The 27,829-nt window shown below is 45.9% G+C and overlaps 1 protein-coding gene across 1 annotated transcript in view; it reads right to left on the bottom strand.

Annotated features, from left to right (window-relative positions):
• edil3a (EGF-like repeats and discoidin I-like domains 3a) overlaps positions 1–3,023 on the bottom strand; it is a 467,410-nt gene extending 464,387 nt beyond the window's left edge. The window contains exon 1 of the mRNA XM_084307535.1: positions 2,647–3,023. Coding sequence (XP_084163661.1) covers positions 2,647–2,710 — 64 coding nt within the window. The 5' untranslated portion in view covers positions 2,711–3,023. The remainder of the gene's footprint in view (positions 1–2,646) is intronic.
• Between the last annotated feature and the right edge of the window lie 24,806 nt (positions 3,024–27,829).

Raw genomic sequence — 27,829 nt, 5'->3', positions numbered from 1 at the left:
CTTGATTGTGCCCGGAAAGTTAATTAACACATGTATTTGACGTTGTGATACATAGCAGGTCATCTATTCAGTTAGATCAGCAGTCACCATCGGTATCAGTGCCTATCAGTGTAAACAAACTCAGTGATGAATTACTAATAACAGGCTATCACGTTTCCCCTCCAGGTGGCCTAAGAGGGCTGTTGTACAGTACACAATTAAAATGGTGATATTTCAAATAAAATGTACAAAAAGAGACACAGAATTCACACAAACGGAACAATCTAAATACACACACACACACACACACACACCTGTGTGTACATAAACAAACTGTATATTCCCTCCATCCACACTCAAAGAAAACACTTTTTCCTTTTTATATAGAAGCATCTTCAGAGGATGCATCTCTCGTCATGTGGTCATGTGTGCCCAGTTTGGCAGACGGGAATCCAGACAATGGGTGAGAATCAGCCCCAGGAACCAACTGGAGGAAGTGATGTATTGCACACTGACACGGAACAATGCAGCCCGCTTTACCTGAAGGCAGATGTTCCGGGCCCAATCGATTTGTCACTGAGGACGGAGCTGTCCCGTGACATCCACAGTTTGTTAGCAACTGTCTCCAAAGACAGCTGCAACTGTACCTTGAGCGATACGAGAGTGAGATCAGCGGAGAAAAGAATTGGTTGAACGCCAAATCGGACAATTCTTTGACGTCAGAGAATCACGCCGGTTGCTGTTGATATTTCTTTCAGTGCAGCTGTACTCTGATGGATTGCTTGTGTTGCTAAGACGATCGTGACAACAAATGGAAGGCATTATCCCCAGTGCTCCTCAGCAGGTACAATGAAATATAAACAAGCCCCCTTCCTACAACTCCCTCTCCTCGTCCTCTCAGCATCCATACCTGCTCTCAATGAGAGTACAGCAAAGCTGAGCATTGAAGCAGATGGACTCAACACTCAACACTTTGATGAACATTATTATTATTATTATTATTATTATTATTATTATTATTATTATTATTATAAATTATTATAACATTGTTACTCAGCTGATAGGAGTTGTACCCTGGCCTTCCTGCTGACTTGTCGTACAAAACTTGTAAGTCGCTTTGGATAAAAGCATCAGCTATGACAAAATGTAAATGTAATTGGGCAAATTCCCTCTGTGTTTCCCACAAATCTAACTGGAATGTGATTAATTGAGGGGACTCGTTCAGCGTGTATTTTTAACTCACTGAGCCTTGAAACAAGTAGACCCACAGCACCTTGTCTCTCTCCGCTCTCCTCTGCATTCATTATGCTTGCTACCAGGGAGTATTATGTCTCGTAACGGCTGACTGTGCAAGCTCACACTGTGAGTCTTGGGCGCCCAGTGGTCTTACAAAATCTGCTCAAGGCGCACTACTGCTGGTGAGACTGAAGTCTGTTTGACACCATGGGTGACTCCATGGGGCAAGCGTGACCCACTTCTAAAAGAGGAACTTTGCTTTCATTCTACCAGTCCTGATAGGCTACTACGGTATAGGGGGGGGCAATAACAGTGAGCAAGAGTTTAAACATCCCCATTGCTCTCTTCATCAAACATCAAAGAAGGGCAGGGATGGAACTGTGAGGGAGGTGGGAAAGGCTTACATGAGATGACTGAATGCTGCTGACCTAGCGGTTCAAATTAATCTGTAAGCAAAACCATCTCCAAACTCAGCAGTTAGATATTGTATATTTATGGATGCTATAGGGCCAACAATGCGCAATTGACCTTCTCATGATGTCATCTTGTTCCATATTGGTTCCGCGCTGCAACTGATTCAGGTTCTGTGGCATTCCTCCAGAGATATATCATCTCGTTCTATAGCCCAAATACTGATATGCAAGACCTTTGCGTTTACCCAAGTGTTTATAACAATAAAAAAAAGAAAAAGAATAGAAAAGTGAGGTCCCTGTCGAAAAAACCGGCAATAATCTGAATGCGCAGCTACTTGAGTGCTACACTACACTAGTGTCCTGCTGTGAAAACATAATACCATTATCGGAAGAGATTATCCTGGGGGAGAGAGCGCAAGTAGGCTACGGTAAACTGCTATGGAACAGTATACTGTATCATCAGCCTCACAGGATGTCTCGCATGTGTGTCTCGGTAGGCTATACTATTATAATACAAATGTGCGCGCCTGATTCACGGACTGAGTTGGTCAAGAGATACTAAGCACGAATAATAAATTAAACATTTGTTATTGAACGACAGGCTTTCCACCTTGATCAAACCATTACACAGACTAATCATTCACGAATGGAGGCAGGTTCTTATGGGTTCGTTTTCTATTACCAAAACATGCTGATGCTGTGAGAATCATCAGGCAGTATAAAATATCGGCGCTTATTCCGCAAACAGCATCTCAACAATATCAAGACGTCACTGAATATCTTAAACTTGCATTCATGGCTGCCTGATTTGCCTATTTTTAATAATAGCCTATCCTTTTTGCATTCAGGTGCAGACAGTTACGGTTAACTGGTAGCTACTTAATTAAGCGTCAATGGGGCGAAGAGAATAATCACTTATTAATGTGTGATAGACTATATGCCAAATGTTTGAATCACAACAAATAACCTAAAACCTGGTTCTGACAACACAATGTCCATAAAACAAGCAAACACTCACCTTTCACCAAATGCGGGACAGCGGCGCTCAAACAGAGGGCGATGGAGACAAGTAGCGGTCCCATCCTCTTTCAAACAGCAGGTCTCACTTCCAAGGTTACGAAATGTGGTCAAATCACAGAGCAAAAAGACAAAAGTTCTTCCTCCTTTCTCTCGCTCAGCCGTGGAACTGCACTCGGAGCTGTGTTATCTCCTCTTCCACTGTCACATGTTAAGTCCTCTTATTTTCCGCCTGTGAGAAAGTCGGTAACGGCGAACTCACCACCTGGACATTATGCCAAGTGCGGAAACAAGTGACAGTGTCCGCGCGGTCTCTTACCGCAGTGGCGCGCGGTGCGATAGTGGGAGAGGAGCAACGTGTGTGTGTGTGCTCACTGCTCCCGGGCAGACGGTCTCACCGAGTGTGCGCGCGTGTCAGATTCAGAGAGGGAGAAAAGAGGAGAGGGAGTGTAGGGGAGAGCGGGGTCGGTTGGAACACGGGGACTGTGTCCTTTTATCTACTGTAGTTAGAAAGTATGCCTATGATTAACCATTCGCCACATAATAAACCAGCTACAATCCCTTCACATTCAAGCTCAAAGTGGAGACCATCTGCTTGTTCTTGATATTTTATCCATGATTTTGATCTAATCTAATCTAATCTAAATTTGTAATTTACAGTGTTTTAATAAGTCACATACAAAATAGGCGACTTATTGTTGGAAAGCTTATTTTCACATCAGTTGATGCTACTGCAAAGTTATCCCCTTTTGTCAGTGGTGCAGTGCTGGGCAACCGCGGTCAAAGGGCGTTTGGGCTTAGAAGTGCGCGCATCCTATTATTATGCAAAGTCTAGGTGATAAGTGCCTAGACTTTGCATAATAATAGGATACCGTTTGGCCTCCGCCCATATTACGACTGCACCCCTGCCTTTTGTGACTGTGATGCACGCCAACAAGGTTCGGCCAAACCTTGTTGGCGTGCATCACAGTCACGAAAGGGGCTACTGCAAAGTGTGTCTCCATTGGGACGGTTGGGACAGTTACGCTGGTTGGTTGGGACAGCATTGTGCATATTGAAAACTACTCACGATTGAAGGTTACCGTAATCAACTATTGTTGATGATTGAAGACTACACACATGACTTGGAGGTGATTATGGTAAACTGATAATTGCCACTGAAATTAAGACTCAACAACAACCACATTTCATGTCTCAGTAATTTACATAAATTGTACAAATGTAATTATTTCTCACAATTATTCCTTCTCTGAAAGAAATAGGCTATGTCAAAAAGTCCCAATTGCCGGATTTGGGGGAAAATGCACTCCTTGTATATGTAGCAGACTCCTACAGGTCGGTTGGGGTCTCTACAGGTCTCTCTATCTGCATGCACAGCAGAGACAGGAAATTGCGGGGGTAGTGTGAGCCTCCCACACGATACACCTCGCCAATGAGAGTCCGCGCTGGCAGGTGAAAAGATGTGATAGGCTGCCTCCACATGTATCAGAGGGGACATGTGATGCAAGGCTTATATCCTCCCTACAACCGGCCAGTGGGGGGCATATGCGAGCAACGTTCAAGACAGGGGAGAATTGGCACAGCGGAATTGGGATGGGAGAAAAATAGAAAAAGAGGAGAAAAAGTGGATCAAAAAAATTATAATAACTGGTTATACATGAAAAATGGACAATAGAACACTGGAACTGGAAATCTTAAAAAAATCTTCAAACAGGGACTGACTTCGCAATAGACTAGGCATTTACAGCTGTTCCAATGTAAATGGGCCTTCCTCCGTGCACTTTCGCCCGCTCTGAAGTCGGACTCGGTGTGCCCGGCCACGCGCGCGATCTCACACGGAACCCGTGAGTGCCTGAGTACGTGGCTAGTGTGTTTGCGCTGTAAGGATATTAGAAGTGGCTGAGACGGATGGATCAAGTTCTACAGCGTCGGTCTCAAAACTATTGAAGGATGCGCTACAGTTGGATAATGATGTGCTGGTTGACCGCTCGCACAGAAGCCTGGGGCAGAGGAGACCAGATGGAAAGCCACGCGCCATCGTAGCTAAACTCCACTACTATCAAGATTGTGTCGAGGTGCTGAGCCGGGCGCGCGCCCAAGCCCCAATACGGATTAACGGAGTAACTATTGCAATCTTTCTATGCTACAACCGTCGCCAAAGCTAGAGCTGCATTTACGGTGGTGAGGAAGCTACTATGTGGCTGTGAGGACATCCGGTATTATTGAAAATCCACCACTGGTTATTAAGTTATATAATTTACTCAACATCCAGCAAGTCTCTGATCTTATTTAAGTAGTTCACATAGAAAGAAGAGATATAAGGGCGGCTACGTGGTGCAGTTGGCAAGGCGCTCACCACGAATACTGGAGACGCTGGGTTCGCCTGTTCGAGCCCAGCGCTCCACATTGCTTTCAGTTTAGCTGGTCGTCCGTACTAATACACATTGGCAGTATTAGGGGGTGGGAAACTGATGGGTGGGGATCGGGCGTTGTGGACAGCGACTCCTACAGGTCGGTCGGTGCACCTGCGCAGTAGAATCAGGAAGCGATGGGGGCGGCGCCCCTCCAAAGCGCAGACCCCTGACGCTGAAAGATCGCGCAGCGCAGGTGAAAAGATGCGACTGCTGTTACCTCGAGTATCGGAGGGGACTCGTGCTATGTATGACTTAGTCCACATTGCAGCCGGCTTGTGGGAGGCAAGAAACAGCGTTCGAGACAGGGGAGGGTTGAATTGGATGATACGAAATTGGGATGGGAGAAAAAATTGAAAATGGGAGAAAAAGTGGATAAAAAAAAAAAAGTGATATATGGGTGTGTACGTATTACTTATGATGTGCAGGTGCTGTGAATAATGTATCATCTTAACTTTAACAGGATAAATAGGCGTCACTGTAAAGTCTACTATATAACAATTTGTGTCAGGGATGCCCCAATCGATCGGCCAGCAATCGGTATCGGCCGATATTCAGTATAAATATGAGATCGGTGAATTCCGATAATACTTTATTTTCGCCGATCGTGAAAACCGATCGAAAAACATGATCCAATTCTTAGCGACTTCAGTCTCAGACACATGGAGCTGCAAACTGCCGCTCCTCCTCCTCCTGCCTCTCCCGCACCCGTGTAAACAAGCTCGGGCAATAGTCTGCTCTAACCTAGTGCATGCGACCTCCGTGAGCTAACGTTAGCTACCGTTACTGTTTAAACAGAATGACCCAGTCAACTATTCACTTTTACATGAGGCATTGTCTAACGGTATCTAGCCGGCTAGCTACTGATAGCTCCTGATATCAACAAATGCTCCAGCAATAGTCTAGTAGTGCATGATAGCTCACGTTAGCTCACGTTAGCTTACGTTAGCTCACTGTTCAAAACGAAATGTCCCACTAAATAGTTCACTGAGGCATTGTCTTAAACGTTATCTAGCCGGCTAGCAGTAGCTACAGATAGCTCCTGATATCAATGTCTTATAACATTGATTCAATGCGTATTCGAGCTGAGGGCATGCTGAATGTGATTTGACAAAAGCACAGTATACCAATAGGATCCAGCTGCAGCGCCGGAGAATCCTGGCCGTAGCTGGAGGCTACTCGAGTACACACAGACAGTGGAGCTGTTTGCAGATAGCGAGCATTTTGACTTGTTGCGTGGTGGCGATGTCTCGCAGATAATACAACTACAAGTATGATTATATAATATATATATTTTTTATAAAAAAAAAAAAAAAAAAAATTTATATATTTTTTAAATTTTTTATTTTAAATATATATATATATATATATATTTTTATACCAAAAACGACCGGTAATCGATCGGTATCGGCCGATATGGTTCATAGACGATCGGTGATCGGTATCGGTGGCAAAAAACGTGATCGGGGCATCCCTAATTTGTGTGTAATAGCACCTGCTCAGTACTAAGAATCCACCACTGGATATTAAGTTATATAATTCACTTACCATCCAGCAAGTCTCTGATTTTACTTAAGTAGATCTCAGAATAGAAGGCCTATGGAGAGGCGGTCAGGAGGCGTAGCGGAGATTGCGTTCGTCACCAACACCGGAGACGCTGGATTCGCCTGTTCGAATCCAGCTCACAGCTCCGGCGTTGTCACCAGCTTGGCTGGCCGTTCACACTAATACAATTGGCTGTATTAGAGGGTGGGAAAGCTGGCGGGGTGGGTCCGGGTCGTTGTAAACAGCGACTCCTACAGTTCGGTCGGGGCGCCTGCTCAGCGCGGATAGGATCTAAGGGGGGTAGTGTGATCCTTCCACACGTTACACCCTCTCAGTGAGAGTCCGCGCTGCCAGGTGAAAAGAAGCGGTTGATTGGCTAGACGTGTGTCGGAGGAAGCACGTGATAGCCTCCACTCTCCCAGACCGACTGTGGGGGGTAAGTGCGCAGCGACCAGGAAGGTGATTGGGAATTGGCATAACGACTAACATTGGGATGGGAGAAAATCGGAGGAAAAAGGAGGGGGAAAAAGAGACATAAAAAAAAATAAAAAAGGCCTATGGAGAGAGAGATGTCAGATAAAAGTGATCCCCACAACGAAGCTAATAACTAACAAGTAACTTACTAATCACATACAGTACTACCGACAAATCACCATGTTATCCTTGAAATATCCATCCATTTCAGGGCTACGACACACGCGCACACTAGGCCAGGAGGCTAATATTGTTTAACACGTTGTCTTTCTCTTTCTCTATCTGCAGAATGCAAGATATGTATATATCCACTACTTTTACTGTTATGTAGACTGTTCTGTTTTGTGTTTTTATGTTTATGTGTGATGTATTGTATATTGTGTACATGCACTTTTATTATGTTCTTGTGTGATGTACCGCACATTTTATTGCTGTCTGATGTTTGCAGGTGTTATTGCTGTCATCTTGGCCAGGTCTCCCTTGCAAAAGAGATCTTGTATCTCAATGGGACTTCTTGGTTAAATAAAGGTTAAATAAAAAAAAAAAAAAAAAAATATGTCTGGTATAGGGGTGGGGGGAGGGTGGGGAGGGAGGGTTTTCTTTTCTTTTTTCTTTAAAACTGTAAAAAATTATCTTCAAATAAAAAAACCTTGATCAAAAAAACAAAATGAAGTCGACAGGAGACCATGGATAATGTCCTATATCATCATGCTCCCCCGTCTCACACCATGCAGAGGCTGCCACAGCGTTTTATTTGTCCATTTCACACAATATAATTTTAAGTTGTTCCTCCCACATGGCGCAGATCGACAAGGGGAATAGTGGGGATAGTCACTTTCATGACCTTTGACATGCATGTGAGTAGATTCAAATGAGTGACTAGAGGCTATTATCTTCCCAGTGGTAATAAATGCATATTGCATACATGAACATCAAACAGATTTCTAACTTGAAAATGAATGATGTTTGAATTAATGTTAACACTCAATGCTTATAGGGCCTTGATGTCAGATGACAGCCAGCCAGCTCTCCCATAGGCTATTTAGATAAATGACATTGGGGTTTTTGCAACTTGAAATGGTCTTAATGTGCAATTTGGGCGTTCACAATTATATGTCCCCCCCACCCATTGAATGTATTATATAGTGCTCTTATCCAAAGCACTTTACAACATATGCCTCACATTCACCCGTTCACTCACATGCACACACGGATGGCGGATGCAACCATGCATGGTGCCAACCTGCTTGTCGGGAGCAGTTAGGGGTTAAGTGTCTTGCTCTCTCTCTCTCTCTCTCTCTCTCTCTCTCTCTCTCTCTCTCTCTCTCTCTCTCTCTCTCTCTCTCTCTCTCTCTCTCTCTCTCTCTCTCTCTCTCTCTTTAATCTAATCTAAAATTAATTTGAATAAGTAGTTCAACTACATCCAAACTACATGGTGGAAAATGTTCACAATCTAACTCTGGAATCTCATATATTTTATGGAGCAACAACTGAACTGACACCCAATTAAGTGGGTGTATTTGATTTAGTGACCAAGACAGACAAAACCTCACTTGTTCATGTCTGAGGGTGTTTTAAGGAGAGGACTGGATGCATCTGTTCAGGTTGAATCAGGGAAATGCTAAATTTCTAGGGTCAATATGTAGTTTGTAATTAACTACAGTACATGGCCCCAAGTAGTTAACTATACTGAATAAGCTACAGAGATTTTAATGTAGTTAAGCTACCACCCAACTACTGCAAATTGTAGTTAAAGTAGTAATTTACCTACATGTAGTTAATTACCACCCAACACTGCTTATATGTACCTCACTTATAAGGTTTGCCTTTTTCTTTGATTATGCTTTCATTGGGTTCTATACGAGAGGTGTGTGTGTGTGTGCGTGTGCGTGTGTGTGTGTGTGTGTGTGTGTGTGTGTGTGTGTGTGTGTGTGTGGGTCAATCCTTACTCACAAATGAACATGAGATGCTCCACTCTACCATTCAGCAAAATACCCCATCATCATCATCATCATGCAATTATGGCTGACTCACTTCATGATTGCCACACAATGTACAGTACTTAGAGAATGTCTTCCAGTTTTCATCTTGGGTTCTCAGTACTATACAGCATAATGGGACCCAAATGAGGATAATTAGCTGCATAACAAAGAGTGAGCCAATACACCATATCTTGGGCTATAGATCATAATGTGAATTCCATTAAGAAATACTGATTTTAATTTCCAAGCTTGAAGCAGGTTTTTCTTTTCTTTTAGTCATGTATCAAATGTCTCTGCTTGCACTAGTTTAGTGTTTTCTGATACTGTACCAGTGTACAGTAGCCTATGTGACTTGACTACCCAGATCCTTTACTTAAAGTAGAAATACCCTGATAGAATAGTAGGCCTACAAAGCAAAAGTCTTTGTTTTTTCTTTTGAAGATACTAGTAAAAGTATTAAAGCCTCTTATTAAAGGTACAATGTATCAAAAGTAAAGGTTCTTCTTCAACATTATGTCCAACAATATTTCAGTATTAAGACACATTCCATTTGTGATGCATTGGATTCTGTAGGTTGATTGTCTCGTTATGGCCGCCCCCAGCTTCCTCTCTTAAAGTCAGCTGGCTAAAAATTTTAAGAAATCGATAAATTGATTACACTCCATGTACGAAAAAGCCTCCTATTGAAAATAACCAGCACTTGCAGGTATTATAAATATAGTGGAGTCAAAAGAAGGAGATTTGCTTTGAAATGTAGTGGAGTAAAAGTCTTAAAATGGAAGAATCCAAGTATAGTTGAATCTAAAAAGGCAAGCGCGGTCCTTGAGTACACGTTTGATTCACATATTTTTCCCCTCATCTCCGTCGAACACGTCTCTCCACTACTGAGGACTATGCTGTGGTTAGAAAGAACAGCAGGGTGAGGAGGCTTTGAATTTAAGCTGATGTCATCATCCAACTCTCTCTCTCTCTTACGTATCACTCTGTCTGACCTTGAGGTGTTGTTTCAGAAGCTCTCCTGCTGGAAATCAGGGAGATATCAAGTGAGAGTAGATAAAGACCTCTAACTGTAACATTATGCACTTGGTCAAGACAAATAATAAATCACCCAGAGTCCCAGAATAATGCCAACGCTACACTTTGCTGCATCCTCCTCTCCCGTGACACTCCTCCTCTCATTATTCCAGGTTTCCAGGCACATTGTTTGCTCAGCAGATGATTTTTGGGTGGAGGATATAAGGATAATTTAAAGATTAGTGGGGTGGGGTGGGTGGGGAACTGATTGTCTGGTGAATTGTTTTTATTTACAGAGCTAACTGGCATATATTTATTTGTATCTACTGTATGTATTGTTTTTCCATTGTTTTGAGTAAGTAAATAGTACTACATGTATCTATTCTATTCACATATATGCTTACTACATGTATTTATTGCTATGTACGCCCATCACAAACACGCAAACTGTCTAACGCCTGTCTCCCTGTGAGTGGATGTCTCGTGGTGATGACCAAAATGGTGGACGTCCCGTGGTGATGGCCAAGAGGATACAATCAGCTCGGTGGTGTAATACAGCTCGGAACTAGGCAAAATCAGCATATGGCTTGCTGATAACAAACTATCATTATGTAACGGGGAAACCCGTGGGTATGTCCACAGTCACGGAAACAGGTGTGTTGACGAGTGACTGTGGCAGTGCGGGCTGGTAAATTAAACTCACTTCCCCATAACAGGGTTAACAGACGCATAGGTACGGTAGTTAGGAGTGAATTCACTTCTTAATGCAGCGGCCTGTGTCGTCGCCCGCGGACGCGGGAGCCCCCTGTTCGACTCCCCCTCGGGACATTCTCATTTAACATCAAACACAACGCAGACCCAGTATGATCCGTCACAATTACACATGGGCAAAACAGAGTCCATTCTCTTCGGTTCAAATAACAAACTCAGCAAGACCGACGGCTTCTCAGTTACAGTGGGTGACAATATTGTCACAAGGAAAGAAGAAATTACCTACCTGGGTTCCATCCTAAAGGCAAATCTTTCCTGTGACAAAATGGCATCCAATGTAATAAAAAGAAGTCAACCAACGAACTCGATTCTTGTACTGGATCTCCTCACTGGTAAACAAGAATACCCTGAAGACTCTGGCAGGAGCACTCATTCAAGGGTACTACGACTATGCTTGCACCTCATGGTACCAAAGCACCTCAAAGGCGCTAAAAACAAAATTACAAACATCTAAAAAAAAACTGGTCAGACTACTGCTTGACCTTACTCCTAGAACCCACCTCACCCCTGCCCACTTTGACAACCTAGGATGGCTTAGAGTAGACGACAGAGTACAGCAACTTGCAATGGGCCTGGTCTACAAGATACACTACACAACCAAGGTACCCATGTACATGTCAAAATACTTCCCAAAGGTCAGTTGTTAAAGTTATGTGATGTGTACGATTGCATGTAACTGTCTAACTGTTTCCACAAGAGGGCGCTATAGGCGGAGCTGCTAATGCTGCCGCCAGGTAAGAGGTATAAAAGGAGATGTTAACTCCCCCTCTGTCTCTTCCTCCGTCGCTCTCACAAGAGAAGGACTCTCATGTACTGTTGGGTGCAACGTGATAAAAACCACGCCGTTTAATGGCTAAGTGAAGAAACCATGTCTCATGAACATATTATTGTCGCCCCATAGCTGACTCTGTCAACAGGTTATGGGCCCAGATCACGCAGGGGCGAAATAATAAGGGTAGCAAGTTTAGCTGAAGTATAGGCCAGTTTAGCACCGGGAGCACCACGTGGCTAAGGCTAACAGGAGCTAAAGCTACGCCTGCCATCAAAAGAGCGACATGGACCCCAACACGACGATCCTGCGCGTCAAGAGGAAGCGGGGCACCGACCCCGCCGACGCGCTGCTGCTGGTGTGCAAGCGGACCCGCCCGGAGAGCAGCGCGCAGAGCCCCGGGGAGGCGGCACCGGGGGAGACGGAGCCTGCTGAGCCCAACGGAGGCAAGGTGGAGAACCCCGTCTTCAAACTCGTGGCGACAAAAGGAAAGAGCAAATGGCCCTCGTTCAACGGAAGAGCAGAGGACTATGAGCTCTAGGAAGAGCGCATGTTGTGCTGCATGCACAGTGTGGGACTGAAGACAACGATCTTGACGGCCCCCACGGGAGAAGTAGCGGCGGCCGCGCGAGCCCTGGACAACAAGCATAATGCAGATGCATACTGTGAGTTAGCACCACTGCTAGACGACACAAGCTTGGGGCTGATATTCCGTGACACTAAGGACAAAGGCAGAGAAAGCCTGAAAGTGTTGAGAGAACATTATATCGGACAGGGAAGACCCCGAATCATATCCCTCTACACAACACTAACAGCACTGAAGAAGGGGCACACCGAGACTGTGACTGAATACGTCATCAGAGCTGAGCAGATCATTAAGGCGCTTAAGAGTGCAGGAGAAGCACCAAGCGATGGACTAATGATGGCGATGGTTATGAGAGGACTACCGGAGCTGTACAAACCGTTCACACTACTGGTAACACACGGTTCAGTGGACATGTCGCTGGGAGAGTTCAAGGCCAAGTTGCGAAATTTCGAGGCCTCAGAAGATACCCACCCAGCCGCCGCGGAAGCGGGAGAGAGGGTGCTGAAGGCCCGGGCGATGGCGAGAGAGAAGACCAGGCCCACGACGGAGCTGGCGTGTTGGCGATGCGGAGAAAAAGGCCATCGGAAAGATAACTGCACAAAGACTGTTTGGTGTAGCTTCTGCAAATCCACGGGGCACACAGACAAAGTGTGCAGAAAGAAACGCGACCAGAGCGCACGGTACGCGCATGGACAAGATGGCGGCAGTGGACAAGATAGCGATGACGGTGGACATGAGACGAATCGAGACGAGGCCCGGAGAGTAGCGGGACAAGAGGACTTCATCTTCGGGGCGCAGACAGCGTACGTCACCCGGCCAACGCAGCTGCAGCAGGCCCAAAGGAAGGGACTGATCGTGGACACAGGTGCGTCGTCCCACGTCATCAACGACAGGAATCGATTCAAGAACTTTGACAACACCTTCGACCCGGAGAGACACAGCATGGAGCTGGCAGACGGGAAGCGCACCTACGGGTTGGCGCAGGGGAGAGGAAACGCACGGGTATGCCTCATAGACAGTGAGGGGCGCCGGTGTACAGTGACGTTAAAGAACGCTCTCTACATACCCTCGTTCCCACAAGAACTATTCTCTGTAAAAATCTGCTACTGCGAACGGTGCCAAAGTGTTTTTCAATGCAGGTAAAAATGTTCTTGTAGAGCCTGACGGTACGCGATTTAACATAGAGGTGTACAAGAGAATGTATTATCTGCAATGTGTAATGACAACGACAAGCGTAATAATAATGATATGTGTAATGTGACTGTCAGTCACGATATTCAGACATGGCATGAGATCATGGGTCATTGTAATTACGAGGATTTACTGAAACTGCAAGCAGTGACAGAAGGCATGCACATTGAAGGTGAAAAGCGTAGACCTGACAAAGAATGTGTAGTGTAACGCTTGGTGTACTATTGAAGTAGAGAACACAGTTTAGCAGACAAGGGAGAATAAACGAGGTAGAGACGAGGGGTGAAGCTTAAAGAAGGGTGTTTACTTCTTATCCAAACGTAAATACAAAACAACACTACTAATAACACAATGACGGAAAACAAGAAAACGACAGAAGTATACAGGACTCACTAGACATCAACGGGGAAGGCAGGCACGACACAGGGAACACACAGGATACTGGAGGAATGTCGCCACAAGGAAGTGAGGAACAAACAGAGGCAATGACACACAACAACTCAACAGGGGTGTAACATCAAACACAGACAGGGATGGCCCAGCATAACATAATATTACAAATCATATCAACAATGTGCAACCAACACAAAATGGCGGACCGCACCATCGGGCTTAGGTCACCAGAGGGAGCAATGTCAGGAGGAGAGCACTGTCCAATGTTATTCTCCTGCCTGTCAGCAGGACCGGCCCTTGGGTCGTAACAGTACCCCCCTCTCAACGGGGGGCTTCCAGACCCCCGAGAACAACGTCCGCACCCAGGCGAGGGAGGAAGCCGGAACCCCGGAGGGGGCACAAGGAGAGGACCCGGAGACCAGGAGCCGGGAGACAGAGCGAAAACCCCAGGAGGGGCATAGCAGCCAGGGGGGCTGAAAATGGGCGCAGATGCCCGGAGAGGGGTGGAGGGGAAGGGAACAGAGGCCCGGAGAGGGGGGGAGGGGAAGGGAGCAGCGGCCCGGAGAGGGGGGGAGGGGAAGGGAGCAGCGGCCCGACGAGGGGGGATGGGGATGGGCACCGAGACCCGGGGAGAGGGGCTGGACCCGGGAACAGAGGCCCGACGAGGGGGGGTGGGAACAGGTGCCGAAGCCCGGGAAGGGGAGCTGGACCCCGGAGCAGGATCCCGGACGAGAGCCCCTCCAGCCGCCGGACTAGGAACCGGTTCAGGGGAGCCGGAACCGAGGTGCGGCGGCGGCGACCCCCGGAGCAGGATCCAGCGCAGACCACGGCGAAGACCACGGCGTGGGGGTGGACCAGACGGGAAGCCAGGACCAGTCGAGGAGCCAGAGCCCGGCGTTGCAGCCGGACCAGTTGTAGAGGCTGGGCTGGGCGTGGAGACCGGTCCGGTCTCGGCGGCGATGCGTGGCGTAGAGGCTGGGCTGGTCGTGGAAGCCGGACGGGGAGTGATGACAGCCGGGGCTACACCGAGCGGAACCAGGCTGGCAGCGACGGCCGGGTCAGCTGTGGAGGCCTCGTCTGCTGCACTAGCCATGCTAGCTGTAGGGTCAGCGTCAGCCGGGAGGGTCTGGCTAGCTACAGAGGCTAAGCTAACAGTAGGGGCTGGGTTAGCTGTGGAGGCCTCGTCTGCTGCACTAGCCATGCTAACTGTAGGGTCTGTGTCAGCTGGGAGGGTCTGGCTAGCTACAGAGGCTAAGCTAACAGTAGGGCCTGGGTTAGCTGTGGAAGCCTCGTCTGCTGCACTAGCCATGCTAGCTGTAGGAGTAACGCTAACGGGCGGAGCTGCGCTAGCTGGGGACGCACGGTTAGCCACAGGAGTGATGCTAACGGGCAGAGCTACGCTAGCTGGGGACGCATGGTTAGCTACCGGAGAAATGCTAACGGGCGGAGCTGCGTTAGCTGGGGACGCACGGTTAGCTACAGGCTCTAGGCTGACCGTGAGTTGAATGCTAGTCGGCTGGCTATCTGCGGGGGAAAAGCTAGCAAGCGGGACCAAACTGGTGGGTAGGGTACTAGGGATCGGCCTAAACCCTTCCATGAGGGCAGAGACGTGGTCGGCCATAACCCGCATCGCAGGCGCCTGAGTCGGGCTCTCTCTTGCAACCCTGTCGATTGTCTGGAGCCAGAACACCCACTTGGCAGGCGAGTACTGCTCCAGATTACCGTCCATCAAGTTCTGAAGGATAACAAAGGTGTCTACCACCTTGCCTGCTGTGCTTTTGATTGGTGGCGACATTCTGTAACGCTTGGTGTACTATTGAAGTAGAGAACACAGTTTAGCAGACAAGGGAGAATAAACGAGGTAGAGACGAGGGGTGAAGCTTAAAGAAGGGTGTTTACTTCTTATCCAAACGTAAATACAAAACAACACTACTAATAACACAATGACGGAAAACAAGAAAACGACAGAAGTATACAGGACTCACTAGACATCAACGGGGAAGGCAGGCACGACACGGGGAACACACAGGATACTGGAGGAATGTCGCCACAAGGAAGTGAGGAACAAACAGACACCTAAATACCCACACTAATTAATAACGATCAACACCTGGCAGGGCCAGGCCAAAACACAGAATCACAAACACAACCTAGACACAAAAGCACTGACACACTAAACACAACTAGACACTAAGGCAATGACACACAACAACTCAACAGGGGTGTAACATCAAACACAGACAGGGATGGCCCAGCATAACATAATATTACAAATCATATCAACAATGTGCAACCAACACAAAATGGCCGACCGCACCATCCGGCTTAGGTCACCAGAGGGAGCAATGTCAGGAGGAGAGCACTGTCCAATGTTATTCTCCTGCCGGTCAGCAGGACCGGCCCTTGAGTCGTAACAGTGTAGTGTGCATAAAGGGGAAATTCACTCAATCGAGAAACAGAAATCCGACAGAAAAAGTAAAGGTACCACTTGCGCTAGTTAACACAGATCTAGCCGGTCCTGTAAGCAACGAGTCCATAGGAGGCTTTAGATATGTACAGTCTTTTACAGATGTGTGTACAGGGGCAGTGTTTGTTTACTTTCTCAAAGCAAAGAGTGACACACTCCAGGCCACGAAGAAATTCCTGGCAGACATAGCCCCTTATGGCAACATAAGATGCTTGAGGTCCGACAACGGAACCGAGTTCACAAATAGGGAGTTCCAATCACTGTTGAGAAGGAACAAGATAAGACACGAGACGTCATGTCCGTACTCCCCACACCAGAACGGAGTGGCAGAGAGGGAAGGACATACTCTTTTCGAAATGGCTAGGTGTAAGCTAATAGCTGGTAACTTACCTAGGAGCCTATGGCATTATGCGGTACAAGAAGACGCTTACACCAGAAACAGGTGCTTTAATAAGCACACGGGCACCACCCCGTATACAGCACTGAGAGGAAAGAAATGTAATCTAGCTAGAATGCACAAATTTGGATCAGTGTGTTATGCTTACCAGCAGGACAGAGGAAAGCTCGAGTCCAGATGTGAAAAAGGACTCTTTGTAGGGCACGACAAAGGAAGCCCCGCTTTCCTAGTCTATTATCCCGGTAAAGGGAAAGTGCAGAAACACAGGCTAGTAAAATTTGTCACAAAGACAACATGTGAGAACGAGACACAGACAGAGGAGCCAGAGCTGGACTCCAGAGTAAGGTGTGAAGAAACAGAGACACCTCAGCCTAGTGTACTTAGCACAGTCATGCAGACAGACAGTCAGCAACCCCCAGAGGACGATGACGAGGAGCACCCGAGGGTGACGTCACGTGCCCCAAGCAGTGGGAGGTATCCCTCACGGGAACACAAACCCCCAAAGTATCTGACAGACTATGCCCGGAGAGAAAGTGACGAGGATGACAGTACACTTACCAGCATTGATTACTGCTACAGAGTAGTAAGTGGAGTACCTCAGCCCTTTAAAGAGGCCATAGTGTCCCCTGAATCAAGTAAATGGGAGAGAGCAATGGATGAGGAGATGAGGTCCCTAGAGGACAACCACACCTTTACTCTAACCAAGTTACCAGAGCGCAGACAGACAGTGGGAGGAAAATGGGTGTACTCAATCAAGGAGGGTATTGAAGGCCACAACAAGTACAAAGCCAGGTTTGTAGCTAAATGTTTAAATACTGAAGGAGGGTACTCCATGTTTAAATACGGAAGGAGGGTGGCTACATGTTTAAATACAGAAGGAGGATACTCCATGTTTAAATACAGAAGGAGTGGATTCCATGTTTAAATACAGAAGTGGATTCTATGTTTAAATACAGTGGATGTTAAAACATTTTCTAGGCATGGACTTTGAACAGTCTGCCAGTTGTGTAAAAATATCCCAGAAGAGATATGTGGAAAAGATCCTGAAACGTTTTGACATGCAAGAATGTAGAACAAGGGAAACACCATGTGATCAAAAACTAGACTACCAAGAGGATGCTCAGAAACTGACAGATGTAAAAATGTACAGAGAAGCTGTAGGTAGCCTCATTTATTTGACAACATGTACTCGCCCTGACCTATGTTTTGTAGTGAGTAAATTGTCACAGCATTTTGCTGACCTCACAGAGGAGCACTGGATTACAGCAAAACATGTTTTTCGTTATCTCAAAGGTACAGCAGATAAACAGCTTTGTTTCAGAAAGAGCAGTGAGGGCTTAGGGCTTAAAGCCTACAGTGATGCAGATTGGGCGGCAGACACCACAGACAGAAGAAGTACCACAGGGTATTGTGTGAGTTTGAACACAAACAGCTCACTGGTTTCGTGGAAAACAAAGAAACAGCCCACAGTGGCACTGTCAACTTGTGAAGCCGAATATATGGCTCTAGCTATGACAATACAGGAATGTATATATCTAGAACAACTGCTCGAAGGAATGGATACCTATGTATATAAGAAAACTGTTGTTTATGAAGACAACCAGGGAACCATTGCAATTGCGAGAAACCCTGTGTGCCGACAGAGGTGTAAACATGTGGATATAAAATATAATTTCATCAGATCTGTCATCAGGGAAGAAAGAATGACACTGATTTATTGTCCAACAGACGACATAGTAGCAGACGCTATGACGAAGCCTGTTTCCAAACTGAAATTGAGAATTTGATTTGATTTGATTTGATTTGATTTTATTAGGGATCCCCATTAGCTGGTGCGATAGCAACCAGCTAGTCTTCCTGGGGTCCCCACACAAAAAAACATACAAAAACAATCACCATTGCAAAAACAAAATTATTAAAAGTCAGTACACACAATGCATAATAAAACTACTGTAACAATTAAGATAGCTAAAATTACATTAGTGTAAAACAAAAACAAAAAATTACTTTACAGTGTTAAAAACTATTTAAAAACTATTTAAGATTCTTTTTAAAAGTGAATCTACTGTAAATGCAGCAGAGGTTCCGAGGCAGGCCATCCCAAAGAGAATATTTGCAGAGGTCATGTTTGGTGTGTAAATATTGACTGTTATGTAGTATTGACTGCCATATTCTTTTTGATGCTCTGAACTGTATTATTTTCTTTGAAAGATGTTTTTGGAAAAGTTGTACAGTAGATAAGACAACCGTAAGTGGGAGTGTTAAAGTTATGTGATGTGTACGATTGCATGTAACTGTCTAACTGTCTGTTTCGCCTTTCAGAGCTTGCTTTCCTTTCTTTTGTAATGTGATATTGGGCTCTACAGATACATTTGACCTGACTTGACTACTTAAACTTTCTTTATTTTCTTTTAGTCGTGTATCAAATGTCTATTCTCTGGTGGTGCTAGCCCAGGATTTCCCAAACCTTTCCATAATGGGACCCACGAAAAAAGACATTATTTAGTTGGGGTTGCACTAAGAATGAACCTCCATATGCCTGGTGTTCAATGTGGCTCAACAGTAGTGAATTCAGTAGTATTCTTTTCACAAATTGACCTTCACTTGGACTCCTATGACCCACTCTGCCCTGTGCCATCATTTGAAAACCACTGTGCTGACCTATTATTTCCCTCTCTGATGCAATTACACCCCCCCAGCAAATGGTTCCTGCAATGCAATAATACAATTATCATTAGGTGTCTGTTTCATCCAGGCCAAATAGAAAAAAAAAAAGCTAGCACACAATAGAGAGATGATCAGAGAGTGTTACCCGTTGGCTGCGGGGCATCCAGACGTGCTGGCAAGGCTGCACAGCGAGTATGAGTCCCCTGACCTCCTCCCTCTCTGCACTGCCTGCACACACTGTGGCAACTCCATTGTGTAGAACAAATCCACCAGAGCGGTATATCTAGACCTCCTCCCAGCAGCCAGTCCGCCTTTCAACACGGCCCCCTTTCCTCTCCTTTGACCTTGTCTCCCCCGGCCCTGTGGAGAGGCTCCGCTCAGACCAGTGAATCCTCCACAGCCCTCTATCCATCCTCATTTAGACAACGGGGACCCATTTAGAATGAGCAACGGGCCGGAAAACACACAGCGACCTTCTACATTTTTTTCTCCTTTATCACTGATTTTTTTCATTTCACCCACTAAAAAGAATAGCGTATTTTCATTTGTGGCAAAGATTGAGTTGGATGTCGACCTTTACTGTGCCCGACATAATCCCCAACCTGAAAGATATGATGATGTAATTCCTTCATTCCCTTATGCAAACAGGTAGTCCGCTACAACAACCTCACCTCTCTCCCTCTGACCACCAACATTGGGGTACCACAGGGGTGTGTTCTCTCCCCGTGGCTTTTTTCCCTCTACACTAACAACCTCCGTTCAGCATCCCCCTCAGTCAAAACCCTTAAATACGCGGACGACACCACCATCCTAGGGTTGATCTCCAACAACAAGGAGGATGACTACCGGCTGGAGGTGGAGCGAACACTCACATGGTGCAAAGAACATAACCTGATACTCAATGAAAGCAAGACTGTGGAACTCATTATTGACTTTCGCAAAATCACACCCACCAAAACACCCATGCTCATCAATAACCAACCCATTTCAGCCACAGACACATTTAAATACTTAGGAACACACATCAGCAACAAACTCAACTGGGATCATCACACCACTAATTTACTTAAAACAGCCAACCAAAGATTATTTCACTTAAGACAACTCAGGAAGTACAAGGTCAGGAAGACGTTAATGATTCAATTTTACACAGCCATCATACAAAACATCATTTCACTCTCCATCACTGTTTGGTACGGCAACACACCCAAACACACACTACACAGACTAGACAGGATCATCATTAGGGCATCCAAAATCATTAACTGCACACTCCCCACCCTGGACTCCATACACAAACATCACACCATCACACGCGCACACAACATCATCAGTGACCCCCTGCACCCAGCTCATCACCTCTTCCAACTCCTCCCCTCTGGTAGAAGGTTTAGGTCACTAGGTAGTCGCACGGTTAGGTTCAACAACAGTTTCTTCCCCAAGGCCATACAATTACTCAACTCCAACTCATCCTAATTTCACCCCCTGCTGTTATGTTATGTATGTTATGTTATGTTATGTTATGTTATGTTATGTTATGTTATGTTATGTTATGTTGATGTTGATGTTATGTTGTGTTCCATGTGGTGTATTGTCGCAGCTTGATTGATTGATTGAATTGATTGAAAACTTTATTAACAGATTGCAGAATGGGTACAATACAGTACAGCTCAATACACACAATTGTTAAGGGGATGCAGACCAGAGAAAGACTTTCGTCTTGTTTCCACCAGGGTCCCCCATTTTCAATTCATCAGGACATATATGACATACATGACATACAGATAGTCAGTACTGCTACATCTATACATTTATGACATACCAGATTTGCAAGTACAGTACTGTTTGTGATACAGAAGGAGTCAAGAAAAGGGAGTATATACATTTGACGTAGAAACTGTACATTGGAGGAGGTTGGGTGGGGGGGGTTGGGTACACTGGGATATTGACAACCATACTGGGTAATTTACATTGGAGGTGGTTGGGGGGGGGGGGGCACACTGTATAGACAAGCAAAACTGTACATTGAGGGGGGGGAGACTCTGTACAAACAAACAAAATTGTACATTGGACTATTGACAAAACCATACTAGGTAAATTACTGTACATTGGAGGGGGTTGGGTTAGGATATTTACAGGGGCCAGTGTTGAATTGCAGTCTCCCGTAGGTGTCTCTTGAGAGAGGTTTTGAAAGTGGGTAGTGATCCACATTCCTTTACAGCTTTGGGTAGGGCGTTCCACATTGATGTGGCATAATTGCGAAACGTGTTTAGTCCCTTATTTGAGCCGAATCTGGGTTTAACATGATTTGTGGAGCTCCCTCTGGTGTTGTGATCGTGGTATTCACTGACCTTTGGGAAGTATTTTGCCATGTACATGGGTACCTTGGTCGTGTAGTGTATCTTGTAGACCAGGCCCATTGCAAGTTGCTGTACTCTGTCATCTACTCTAAGCCATCCTAGGTTGTCAAAGTGGGCAGGGGTGAGGTGGGTTCTAGGAGTAAGGTCAAGCAGTAGTCTGACCAGTTTGTTTTGAGATGTTTGTAATTTTGTTTTTAGCGCCTTTGAGGTGCTTTGGTACCATGAGGTGCAAGCATAGTCGTAGTACCCCTGAATGAGTGCTCCTGCCAGAGTCTTCAGGGTATTCTTGTTTACCAGAGAGGAGATCCGGTACAAGAATCGAGTTCGTTGGTTGACTTTTTTTATTACATTGGATGCCATTTTGTCACAGGAGAGATTAGCCTCTAGGATGGAACCCAGGTAGGTAATTTCATCTTTCCTTGTGACAATATTGTCACCCACTGTAACTGAGAAGCCGTCGGTCTTGCTGAGTTTGTTATTTGAACCGAAGAGAATGGACTCTGTTTTGCCCATGTGTAATGATAGTTTGTTATCAGCGAGCCATATGCAGATTCTGCCTAGTTCCGAGCTGAGGGTTTTTTCAACCTGTAACTTGTTCTTGTCAGAGACCAGCAGGGCTGAGTCGTCCGCAAACAGGAACAAGTTGCAGTCACAAGCTGACGACATGTCATTTGCATAAATTAGGAACAGTAGCGGTCCTAGTATGCTTCCTTGTGGAACACCACAGCTCACTGTGAGAGGGGGGGATAGGGTACCGTTTACCTCCACCATCTGTTCCCTCCCCTCAAGGTAGGATTGCATCCAGCTCACTGATAGACTATCAAAACCAATTGCTTTTAGCTTGTCAATCAGAATGGAGTGATTGACCGTGTCAAAGGCCTTTTGTAGGTCCAGCATGACCATGCCGCAGTATTTGCCTGCGTCCACCTCTTGTTTGATGTGGTCATTCAAATAGAGAAGGCATGTGTCAGTGGAGTGGGATGTTCTGAAGCCAGATTGGAATTCGTAGATTAGATTTTTTTCCGCTAGGTACTTTTCGACCTGTTCGTAGACTATTTTTTCCATGACTTTCGAGATGGAGGTGAGAATAGAAACAGGGCGGTAGTTGCCTGGGTCTAATTTGCTGCCCTTTTTGTGCAGAGGGGTCACCCTAGCAATTTTGAAGTCCTTGGGGACGTGTCCCTGTTTTATGGAGAGGTTTATTATGTGTGTGATGATTGGGGTGATGGCGGCTGCTGAGTCTCTGAGGAATTTGGAGGGGATGTTGTCATGGCCAGTGGCCTTGTTAGGTTGGAGGGCGCTCAGTTTATTGAGTACCTCATCTGTTGTTACCATTTCCAGCTTGAAGTCGTCCTTGCGGACCCCTAGGTTTTTGTAGTAAGCTACTATGTGTTCTACCCCATAAAGCCCTGAGTGGGAGGGTAGTTTGTTTACCAGTGTTGTGGCTATGTTTGTGAAGAAAATGTTTAAGTAATTGGCTACATCCAGCTTGTCTGTGATGAGCGTGTTGTCCGTTTTTATGTTTATGTTTGAGAATCTGGTTTTAAGTTTTTTACTGCATCCTAGTTGATTATTGAGTAATTTCCAAAGTTCACGTGGTTTGTTTTTGTTTTCCTCAGTTTTGTCATTGATGAAATTCTTTTTTGCAGTTTTGATCATGGAGTTTACGTCGTTTCTTAGTCTGTTTCTTTCTAGTTTGAGTTCAGTCACGTGGGCTTGGAGTTCACTGCTCGTGCTTTTAGTAAGCTTTGACTGACTTTTACGAAACTCAGAGCATTTTTTGTCTCTGGTTTTCATAGCGGCCAGTATTTCGGAGTGCATCCATGGCTCAGCGCGATTTTTTACCCTGGTGGTTCTTAGGGGGGCCATGTCGTTTAGTATTGTTGAGAATTTGGTTTTGAAACCAAGCCATGTTTCTTCAACCAGTGTACCATTGAGTTCATCTGACCAGTCCAGGCTCTCCAGTTCAAGGTTAAAGGCCTCGCTAGAGTAGGTTTTAAGGTCTCTAGATGTGACTGTTTTGTGGCAGCCAGCCTTTTGTTTTAGTTTTTTGCGGGTACAGAATATCATATAATGATCACTTAACCCGCATGCTATAACCCCTTTCTTGGAGATCTTGGACTTGTCGGAGGTCAGAATGAGGTCAATGGTAGTCTGAGTTGATTCACATACACGTGTGGGTTGGGTGATTAGCTGGCTGAGGCCGTGCAGATCACAAAACCTACTGAATGACTTGAAGACGGGTGCATCTTTTCGTTGCATATCCGTGTTCCAGTCTCCAATAAGAATTTTGTCTACATCCTCAACTCCAGCTAAACACCCATCCAGTGTATCATAAAAATCACTATGATCTGGCGGCCTGTAGACTGTGCCAACCAGTAGGGATTTCGCCCTTTCGCTACCACCTGCACCGTGCTCAAATTCCACCGGCCTGGCCGTGTGGCAATAAAAGAAACTTGAACTTGAACTTGAACTATATGGCTGCTAAGACTCAATCTCAAACTTAAATTATTGAGTGAGGAATATGAGTTAATGACTTACTGTTGGCTTGTTAGCATTCTCTGAGCGTGGCCAAAAGCATTAAGATGTTAACTGCTCGTTTGAAAGGGGGGTGGGGTGGGGGAGTGGATAACCAGTCTCCACCTATCTCTTCCCATGCCCCCCTTTGTCTCTTTCCCCTCCCTCCCCGTCTCTCTCTCCTCTCTCTCAGCATCCCCTCCTCTCTTCCCTCAGCCGTTCACAGGGGGAAGAGCTTTTTTCCCCTTCTCATATCCACTCGTTCCTTGTTTCATGTCGCAGGTCTCCAGGTCCTCCTTCTCTCCATCCCCATCAGACTCGATTGAATCCTGCTCCAAGGCCTCCCTCTCTCCCTTCGGCGCACTCACCGCCAAAGACAGTCTATAACAAAGGCCTTAGGCAGAGGACGAGAGGAATGAGAGATAGGGTTGAAGACGAGAGTGGAGCCGAGTGTGAGTGGGGGCACAGAGCAGGATGGAAACAGAGACGGCGAAGGGGAGATGGATGAAGAGAGTGAGAGAGACAGAGAGAGAGAGGGAGAGAGAGAGAATGAGAGAGAGAGAGAGAGAGAGAGAGAGAGAGAGAGAGAGAGAGAGAGAGAGAGAGAGAGAGAGAGAGAGAAGGAGAGAGGGGTGGGGGTGCAGATTTAGACTGTGAGGTAGGCAAGCAGGACCAAATGAGATACTCTTGTAGCCGAGCCACTGATTAATTCCAAAGGGAATATTGCATTGTATGTTCTTCTCCCGTCCTCTCTCCCTGCGTTGGGACATGGGGCAGAGCCGTGTTCCCCAAGACGCCTTCTCTATTCCTCTGTTCTTGCTGCTGTTGCTCGCAGGCCATTGATACCACTGGCATCAGGCTTGTGCCTTTTCACTCCCTCCATGTCTCTGCTTATTATACCGCGTCCGTGGCGGATTCGTCAGCTGCGAACACGGTAAATGTGCTGGAAAAATAAACTTCTGATAGGGGCCTTTTGATAGGGTTACACTGTCGATGTATAAAGCTATCTTGTGCATTTCATCATCCGAGATTAGACGTGTTTGACAAGGGCCATATAGCAGTAAGTGTTATATCGCTGGGACAAAAAAACTGTTGTCAAGATATTGCATAGGCTGCATACAAAATTATACAGTATTTATTATAATTTTTTTTTACTCTGACATTCTTTGATATTTCCCATAGTGTTTCAGTGTGTACGGTTTGTTTTTATGTGCTGTCGTGTGAGGAATATTTTCCGTACCTCGCCCCCGCCGTGTGTCTGTAATGACGGCGATCTGCCACCGTACACCCCGGCTCATCTGTTTCCACTGCGTTCCCATGACCGAGGGAACAAGCAGGCGGCTTCTTGAAACGCTTGGCCTGGGCCACCCAAACCAAAAAACCTGCATTTTCAATTTAAACAGTGGTTGGAAATTATAGCTGGCTTGCTTTGCTAATCGTGGTTGGACTGACATTCCGCTCCGCATTTATTATTTTTTTTCTTGGTCAGCTTGTGCTCAATGCATGATGGAGTACAGCAGTAGCCTACTACACAGGATCTGGAGCAACAACTGTCTACAGTGGTCCTGTTGTATGATTGATGTTGTCATACTTCCTGTTGCAGGGGATCCCAATCGGTTTTGTGCACCCAACCCCATACAGAGATAAGAAAAGTCCTGTGACCCTGTCATGTTGGGGAAATAACTGGCATGCGCACGCACGCACGTGTAGCGTGATCCAATCTGCGTTGTGTCTGGTGTGAGGTGGAAGTAGACTCCGACAACGGTACTCAATTGATGGTTGTTTTATTGGTGATCTCCTGTTATTGAACCAACACAGCACACATAAAACATGGCGTGAGCTACCATCATCACCGTGTAGTCCACCTCTGCTCTCGTTCATGACAAACTCAAAGAGCGCGCGCGCACATTCAAAACAGCGCGCCATCCACAGTTACAACAATTGTTAGCTACTATTAAATACATGTAGCTCAGTACAAGTCAACTTCAGCAAAAACATATGAAATAATATGAAATGAAAGACAGTGTGTAAGCATTAATTAAACCGAAATACAAAAACAACGGTTCATACCTGTTATTGAACCAACACAGCACACACAAAACATGGCGTGAGCTACCATCATCACCGTGTAGTCCACCTGTGATTGCCAAACAGAATACTAATTAGCACACAACGGTACTGTGGCTGTTTTACACAGGGTGAATTAATGTCATCACACAACAGGGTATTTCAGTACCAAAACCAAAACATAAATCAATTTTACAAGTTATACATAGCAATTAAACCAGATATTAGATAACCGAAAGGGCGTACCTCTGCTCTCGTTCATGACAAACTCAAAGAGAGCGATCACTTCCGCCGGCGTGTCTCTCGTCGACAAACCGGCTAAACCATTTTGTACATTGGTTGAAAGTATTTACTATACAACAATTACTCAACTGGAAAGATGACCTATCCTCTCTAGACCCATTATAAAAGACCAAAAGGGATTTCGTTTGGAGAATCAATAACTCAATATGAGGAAATTAATATAAACTAGTAACCAAGGCACCCCTCCAAAAACACTAGAGTGAGCTCGGTCCACTTTGTTCCTTCAAAGTAAGAGTGTTTCCGTCTTGGCCTACTTATTTAGGATGAAAGATAACAGTTTCTGTCCATGATTCTAGCATAACAACTTCACTCTGCTACACACACACACACGCACGCACGCACGCACGCACGCACGCACACACACACACACACACACACACACACACACACACACACACACACACACACACACACACACACACACACACACACACACAGGCTGGCTGTTCACACAGACATAATGTTCAGGGTAAGCCAATCAAGTGAATACATTTGATTTCAAACTAACATAAATTAAGATACTCTTGCGTCGTGGTCAGACAGCTCTCACAGAAGCTCTTACGTCCTGGTCACACAGCTCTCACAGAAGCTCTTGCATCCTGGTCAGACAGCTCTGATAGAAGCTCTTGCGTCCTGGTCAGACAGCTCTGATAGAAGCTCTTGCGTCCTGGTCAGACAGTTCTGATAGAAGCTCTTGCGTCCTGGTCAGACAGTTCTGATAGAAGCTCTTGCGTCCTGGTCAGACAGTTCTGATAGAAGCTCTTGCGTCCTGGTCAGACAGTTCTGATAGAAGCTCTTGCGTCCTGGTCAGACAGTTCTGATAGAAGCTCTTGCGTCCTGGTCAGACAGTTTTTTTTTTTTTTTTTTTATCTTTTTCCCCCTCCATTTTCCTCCGATTTTTCTCCCATCCCAATGTTAGTCGTATGCCAATTCCCAGTCCCTTCCTGGTCGCTGCGCACTTACCCCCCACTGTCAGATCATCTGGGAGAGTGGAGGCTACCACGTGCTTCCTCCGACACACGTCCAGCCAATCACCGCTTCTTTTCACCTGGCAGCGCGGATTCTCATCGAGAGGGCGTAGCGTGTGGGAGGATCACACTATCCCCCTCAAGTCCTATCCGCGCTTAGCAGGCGCCCCGACCGAACTGTAGGAGTCGCTGTTTACAACGACCCGGACCCACCCCGCCAGCTTCTCCCACCCTCTAATACAGCCAATTGTATTAGTGCAGACGGCCAGCCAAGCTGGTGACAACCCCGGAGCTGTGAGCTG

Source organism: Notolepis coatsorum (genome assembly GCF_963971535.1).
Source record: "Notolepis coatsorum genome assembly, chromosome: 1".
NCBI lineage: Eukaryota > Metazoa > Chordata > Actinopteri > Aulopiformes > Paralepididae > Notolepis > Notolepis coatsorum.
The sequence above is the reverse complement of the archived record's forward strand: the minus strand, read 5'-3'. Positions and strand labels throughout refer to the sequence as shown.